This window comes from Fukomys damarensis, unplaced genomic scaffold (genome assembly GCF_012274545.1).
Source record: "Fukomys damarensis isolate Sample0158 unplaced genomic scaffold, DMR_v1.0_HiC HiC_scaffold_30, whole genome shotgun sequence".
Classification (NCBI taxonomy): Eukaryota; Metazoa; Chordata; class Mammalia; order Rodentia; family Bathyergidae; genus Fukomys; species Fukomys damarensis.
In genome coordinates, this window is record NW_022900942.1 from 2,781,815 (window position 1) to 2,789,864 (window position 8,050).

The following is an 8,050-nucleotide window of genomic DNA, read 5'->3' on the forward strand; positions in this document are numbered from 1 at the left end:
CAGAGCAGTAGCTGGATCAAATGGGACTTCTAACACTAGCTTTTTGAGGTTTCTCCATACTGATTTCCACAGTGACTACACCATTCTACACTCCCATCAACAAGGAAGATTTCTTCCTATCTCCCCACCAGGCCACCAGCATTTGTTATTGGTTAGTTTCTTGATAGCAGCCATTCTTACTAAGCTGAGATTGAATCTCATTGTTCTTTTCTCCTGCATTTCTTGAATGATCAGTGAGGTTGAACATTTTTTCATATGATTATTTGTTGCTTTTCTTCTTTGTCTGAAGTAAAATGTCTGTTCATTTCAGATGCACACTTTTTAATTGGGTCTTTATATTTGGGGGATTGCATTTTTTTTAGTTCTTTATATATTCTAGATAGTAGACCTTTGTCTGAAGACCAGGTGGTAAAATTTTTTCCCACATTGTGGTTGTCTTTTAGCTCTTCTTGTGATTTTACTGACAGTTCAGAAACTTTTTAAAAGATGAAATCCTGTTTGTTGTTTCTTAGTTCTGGTTACTGTGGTACTGAGGATTTGCTCATAAAGACTTTTCCTACACTGATATCTTCAAGAGTAATCCCTAATTTATCTTTCAGCAAATTCAGTTTTTCAGTTTTAATATTTGTATCTTAAATTCACTTGCATTTTAGTTTAGTGCATTGTTTTCTGTCTGTTTTTCATAAATTGTCTTTATCAATTTGAGATAAAGACCATTATTATTATTTCCTGCATGTCTTTTATGAATGAGTGCTGAATTTTGTTAAACGATTTTTATGCTTCTAATGAGATGAACATATGGTTTTGTCCTTGACTCTGTTAATATAATGTATTGCATTTATTACTTTATGTATGCTGAGGCATCCTTGCATCCCTGGGATAAATCCAACTTAGTCAGGGCACATGATCTTCCTCATGACTCTCTGTGTTCTGTTTGCCAGTATCTTAGTGAGGATTTTTGCATCTATGTTCATTAGGGAGATTGGCCTGTAGTTGTTACTTTTGGTTTAGTCTCTCCCTAGTTTTAGAATCAAAGTAACACTTTCTTTCAGGAATTAATTTGGCGATATTGCTTCCCATTCAATTTCATTAAAATGTTTAAAGAGGAGTGGCAATAGGCCACATTCTTAAGTGAAATTAATAAGTCACACATGTGCAAATAACAAATAATTTCTCTGGCATGAAAATCTAAAAGTGTAAATAAGGGTCAAATGTATAATTTATTTTGTGTAACAGGAAGAAAAGGTTTCAAAAAGCAGAGGAATTTGGAGGAGTAGGACAAAGGTAAAAAGGGAAAAGAAAAATATATAAAATGGAGAAACACTGAAGCAATGTCTTTGAAACAATGGAAGGGTGAAGCAAGGGCAAATGAATTGGGGAAAATAACGACCAACATATGTCCTGTAAAGGTACAAGACCCCAGTGATGAATGGAACTGTACTGTATACCTAAAATGTACCAATAAAATTAGTAAAGATAAAAAGAATTAAATTAAAAGTACAAATATTTTAGTAGTGCCATCGTATTGGAAATGTGCATTTCTTTTCAAAAGGAAATAAGCCAACTCAGTGTATGCGACAGGAAAAGTGAGAGCATTTGTAAATGTATCATCAAGATGTTAAATTTGACAGTAAAGCAGTAAAGAGTGAATATCTTTTCTCTCATCATGTTCTGCATGTCATGTAATTGTTATTTTCTCAGATGAAATTCTGTTAAAACCAATGCCCTGTTTCTAAATCATTAGCTATGGGAAATGTATTATCTTGTTAAATTCAAGAAAAATAATGCTCACAACTCACTTGGATATTGAAGATGGAAGGTCTGTCCTCAGATAATGCAGACAGACTAAATATATCAAGAGGCTCTTGTTCAAGAAGATTCATTTCTCTTAGAAGATGTAGTTTTTTTCCTGACAAGGGAGGGATATTGCGACAGAATTTTATGTACAGAATTATATAGTCTTTAAATATATGGGGTCTGAATATCTCATCATTAGACCACCATTTTTTTCTATCATTCTGATCCCAGAAGCACATAGACTTAGAGACCAAGAAGATACAAGTATGGCATTAATGATGGCTCATTTTTTTACTGCAAAGTACAGTTGTATAGTATTTATTTATCTCCTGTATTTATGTTTACTTTATTTCACAAGGTTTGCAAGCACAAATCATAGAAATTTTCTAACTAATACCAGCCTTACATTATATCTATAAACAAAAGCACCCCTATCCATTTCATAGCATTAAGAAGATTTACTGAACTTTAGGTATGAAAATATATCCTATTTATGTGAGGAAGGATGATTATAAACCCTACAAACACTGTTTTCTTATGATTCTTGTGTGTGTGTGTGTGTGTGTGTGTGTACATGTGCTGAGGGTTAAAAGATCAAATATTGTGGACAAATTATGTCACTGGAGTTTAGTTTTTTTAAAATTACTGTATACCTCTCAATTATATTTCCTTGTTTTTTTTTTATGTTTTTTCACCACTTTTACCTAACCATCATAGTAAAACCAAACCCAGTCTTTCTGCTGCAAAAAAAACAAACTTCACCCAGTTTTGCTAGAATCTTCAGAGCCAACCATATATAACCATATATAAATAATGCCCAGCATTCAACTTAAGACAGAGGTGTCTTCTGGGTTATCTATAGGGAGATGCCCTATTACTGAACCTGGCAAAGGGCACTCAGCTTTCTTTATGGGGGATCTTGTTGAATTTGAACCTGGCATGCCCTGAAGCTACCTGATGTGTTAGTCATATTTGCATTACTTTAAAAAGTATTTGAAGTAATCAACTTAATGAAAGAATGCTTTATTTTTGTTTGAGCTCTTTGTGGGTGGCTGGTCACTTTGTGTAGGAGACAGTGCTGTGCTGAATATTCCGATGAGGAGCAAATGTTGATGAACCAGTGCTGTTTAGTTCATGGTAGATGAGAAGAGAGGAGCAATTATTTGGCTTCCCACTATCACCTGCTGGGGCATGGCCATAGGACCTAATTTTCTCCTGTTGGCTCCAACTGTTACAGTTACCAGCAGTACTCAGGCATCAGAAACTGGGGAACAGGTTTTTAATACATGGGCCATTGGGAACATTTCAAATACAAACTACACCTAGGAACTGGTGGCTGTGAGGAAAGCAGTGCTAAGAGGAGGCCAGATCATGAGGGCTGAATGAGCCTCTAATCATTGACACCTTTGTGAATTCATAATACTGTACAATAATGCTTTCTATGATTTCTTTTTCTAAAGAGAAATGAAGGTATTTTCTTTGATAAAGTTCAAAATCTCTAATATCTTAAAACACTTCAAAGCATTCACATATTATAAATATGGAAGTAATATAAACAATGAAGCTGAACAGGGGAGATGTTAACATGACCTCAGAAGATCCAATTACTGGGAAAATCTCAATAATTAATAAAATATGTATGAAAGTTCAGATCATTAGCTTCATATGGATTAAAACTCACAAACTGATTCCAACTATGGAATCATGTAGAATCATGCAGAAGCTCATCTCCAGATATCAACCCATACTATCATATTTATCCCTTTTCCATCCAGTACTTTAGCATTATTTTTCTTAAACAAATATAAAAATAACTGCTAAAATTGAAACCCCAAATCATGTTTTCCTATGAAATTAGAGCAACATAACTGAATTCAGATATGTAAATCTTTTGCCAAATATTACAGTATTGTATGAATCTAAAAGAAGCTTGAATTGCAAGTCAAAACGTGTTTAGGCACCATATTACCCAGTTCTTTTGAAAGATCTTGGTGACTTAACAGTCAGGTGTTCTCTCTCACCTATGTTCCTCTTACTTTATCACATTCAAACTCAAAGCTATGAACACAAGAATAAAAAAGGCTTCCCACTAATGAGATGCCTTAGAGCTATCTTCATTTCTCTGTTCCTCAAGCTGTAGATAAAGGGGTTTATCATTTGAGGGATCACAATGTACATCACTGAAGCCACTGCATTCTTAGTGGAAGAGTCAACAACAGTAGGACTCAAGTGCACACCAAAACCTGTCACATAGAATAAGAACACAACAGAGAGGTAAGACCCACAGGTAGAAAAAGCTTTATACCTTCCCCCCACTGAGTGCATTCTGAAAACAGAGGAGACAATTTTAGAATAAGAGAAAATAATTCCAGCAATAGGAACACCAAAGAATATGTTTGCTGCTGAATATACCATAAGAGTATTGATAAAGGTATCAGAACAGGCAAGATTGATGAGTTGAGCAAGTTCACAGAAGAAGTGAGGGATTTCCACATTTGTGCAGAAGGACAGCCTCAGTGCCATCACAGTGTGAAGCAGGGCATGTACAGTGCTAATAAGGAGAGAAAGAACAAGTAGCAATACACAGAAGTCAGAGCTCAAGATGACCTGGTACCTTAGGGGCTGACAAATGGCAACATAGCGGTCATAGGCCATTACTGCAAGGAGACAATTTTCCATGCCACCAAAAATCAACACAAAGCTAACCTGGGAGAGGCAACCTGTGTAGGTGATTTTCTGATCCTGTGTTTGGATGCTCACCAGCAGTTTCGGAATTGTAGTGCTACTTAAACAGATGTCATTAAGGGACAGGTTGGAGAGAAAGAAGAACATGGGGGTGTGGAGGTTGGAGTCAGCTCTTACAGTCAGTATTATGAGCAGATTTCCCAGGATGGTGATCAGATACATGGACAGGAACAGGCAAAAGATGAGGGGCTGCAGCTCTGAGTCATGTGTCATTCCAAGGAGAATCAATTCTGAGGCTGCTGTTTGGTTTTTGAATTTCATATTTTTTGTGAAACTGAAAGAGATGAGGTGAAAATAAAATGAAACAAGCATTTTATTTATAAGCTGCAGTAAATTTTGTAGGTAATATAAAGAAAATTTTTGAGTATTTTCTTGGATGTGCATTATACATGATCTGTGAATGAGCATATGCATTTTATGTTGAGCATATAGTATGAGTGAATGAATATTTCCATAGCTTCTTTTGCCAATTAAATTTATTGTTATAATATATTTACATTCATCAATATAGTTACATTCATAATATATTCATCATTATGATCTTGATGATGTACCTTGGTTTATTTTTCCCCATTCCCCTGCCTTCCCTTCACCCCCTCAACTCTTACCTATTTATAGAGCCTCTGTTTCTATTTTTTCCTTTTCTCATATTCCTCATTTTCCCTTCTTTCCTTTAGCCTGTTCCTCCATACCTCTTTAGACATTTTCTTCCTATTTCACAATATCAATTATATATTTTGATCCTTATTTATAATTTTAGCTTTTCACATAGGGGAAACTATTCAGTGTTTACATGTGTATATCCTATTTATTTCACTTAAGAGTGTGGATGGTCTCAAAGTCCATCCATTTAGCTATAAATGCTTCTAGATTTTTAAACAGTGTTTTAAAACAACATATTTTTTGTCTTGTTGTAAAACCATGTGAATTTTCATCTCATTCTCTGATACCTTTCTTTCTCCACTTCTCTCTCTCTCTCTTGTAATTTATATTTCCTTTATTAACCACTCATCTATTTTCAGAATTATGAGATTGTAATAAAGTATAAGACATGGATTGTTCTTTGTAAATAAATACTACTTTAAAAGAAAAAGAAATATGACAATGAACTTATCAAGTCTATCTTCTAGAGCAGCACTTTTCAATCATTTTGACACTAAGGATCAGTTTCATTGAAGACAATTTGTCTTCAGACAGGCAGGAGCATAGCTTGGGGTAATTGAACGCATTACCATTTCTGTACACTTTTGGAATATATTGTAATATAATTTTATAGCTTACCATAATTCAGAGTAAGGAAAATAAAATACCAGGCAAGTCTCATACAAACTGAAATAAGGATTGAATTAAAACATAAAGTCTCTCATCACATGCAGTTTAAATGTCACCCACTTCTTACTCATAGGATTTTTATATCAGCCTACAAGCAATTGATTTATTATGATATGTTCAATGTCAAACATCTCTGCTAAATTTAATCCCTATTTGCATCAATATTCCAGCATTAGCAGCATCACCATCTAAGCAAATCATGAGGCATTAGATTCCCTTAAGGAGTACACACCTGTATTTTGACACTCACACACCTAGTTCTTTACATACACACACTTAGAATCTCACATACACACACCCAGATTCTCATATCCACACACAAAATCTGAGCATTCAAACACCTAAGTCTTCACATGCACACATGTAGATCCCAAACACACACACACACACACACACACACACACACACACACACACACACACCTTGATCCTTGCAAGCACAATTCACAGTGTATGTTTTTGCACCTATGATAATTTAAAGACTCTGCTGATCTCACAGGAGGCAGAGCTCAGGTGGTGATGTAAGGAATGTTGCTTGGCTGTAAACAGAGCAGATGATTTGATCCTTGCTGTGTGAGTCATTTCCTAACAGGGCATGGACCAGTGCATGACCCAGGATTGAGCCTGTTCTTATTCAATGTCTTTAATTTGGGCTAATCTGACTATCACTTGAGTGATTTGTCAATGTATAGATGAGACCATTTATCCTTTAGCCCCATGGACCCATGAGGACAGGTCTTGGAAAGTGTACACACTGTTTGGCAAACACTTGAGGAAACCTCTAGTTTCCAGAGTTCTCACTTGAGACTTCTGATGAACTGTTGCTAGTAGAGAAATAGCATCTGTACATTTATGTAATGATTGTTAATTTCCTGCATAGTTAAAATAGCTTCTTTATGAAATAATTCCTCAAATTACCTCCTGCTTTCAGGCTGTTCCATCAACTATGCATTAAGTGAATTGCAGCATGTGGAAGACAGCCATGCAGGTGGACGTGAGAAATGATTGGAAAACTTCACTTTTGAAGATGAAGCTCATAGAGCCTCTTCTGGAAATACAAGTGATTTGCTATAGCTATTAAATCTAGGAGAAGCTGGATAGCCATGTTGATAACATTGTGCCCCCACCCTATGGGAACTTATTCCCATAATGAGTCTAGAAACATATAATTGAATAAAAAAGAAAAAAGTAATAGCTAAATGAGTGAAAGTAAAATTCAAAGGCTGTATGAAAATAGATAAAAATAGAAACAATAACTTGCTTTCTAGAAGATAGAGTGAATAAGTAAAACAGAGTCAAATATTCAAGCACCCTAATAGGAGTGTCTCTTGTGACCATTGTTTTGTATTTCCTGGGGAAGACAGAAGCAGTTACAACAGCAGTGCTCATTTGGGGTAAAATGAGACTCACAGGCTCTCAATTTAATTTGTCTGCTAGAACTTACTTTTAGGATGCATAAAAATTTTCAATTGCATGGTTCACATTTGTGTAGTGGAAACTGCTTAATGGGTGTGTGCTGAGGTACAGCATGGTGATATTTTAACAATGTGCTTTTCTTCAGCATGCACTGTATATATATTAAACACATTTTTTCTTCTGTAATTGCACCTCTAAAACTCAGGGTTCAAACCCTCAAGGAGACATTTCAAGATATGAAAAATCAGGCAACATCATCCTGTATAGTGCTAGGTATAACTATCCCTAAGTTGACTTTTAAAATATTTGTGTATGTGTGTTCGTGTGGATCTGTGTATGTCATAAGGAATAGAAGATGGAACTTTCCACCCATGAAAAAACAAATGGTCAGTTAAGGTAGTGAGGAAATAGTATGAGAAGACAGGAATTCTTCAGCAGGAGCAATGCTAATATCAGTGAAGGATGTATATGATTAAACTACCTTCAGGATTATTGATTAAGAAAAAGAGTAAGAGGCAGGGGATTTAGCAGTGGTACTGCTGCTTACCACGCAAGCATAAGGTCCCAAGTTGGATCCCCAGTACAAAAAAAAAAAAAAAAAAAAGGTCAGGAAACTAGTGTCAGTATTCTGGGAAACTACTGTCAATATTCCAGCATTCCACTATTCATATGACTACTACAAATGCTAAGACATGTAGAAATAGAAATACATTAAGTACTTAAAAATGAGACACATGTTACACAAAAGTAGGGAGTAACTT

At 35.3% G+C, this 8,050-nt stretch overlaps 1 protein-coding gene across 1 annotated transcript; it reads right to left on the reverse strand.

Moving 5' to 3' along the window:
- Nucleotides 1–3,855: 3,855 nt before the first annotated feature.
- Nucleotides 3,856–4,803, reverse strand: LOC104859174 (olfactory receptor 7G2-like). Its single transcript, XM_010619680.2, has one exon. The coding sequence runs from the start codon at nt 4,801–4,803 to the stop codon at nt 3,856–3,858; it is 948 nt and encodes a 315-aa protein (XP_010617982.2).
- Nucleotides 4,804–8,050: the final 3,247 nt, after the last annotated feature.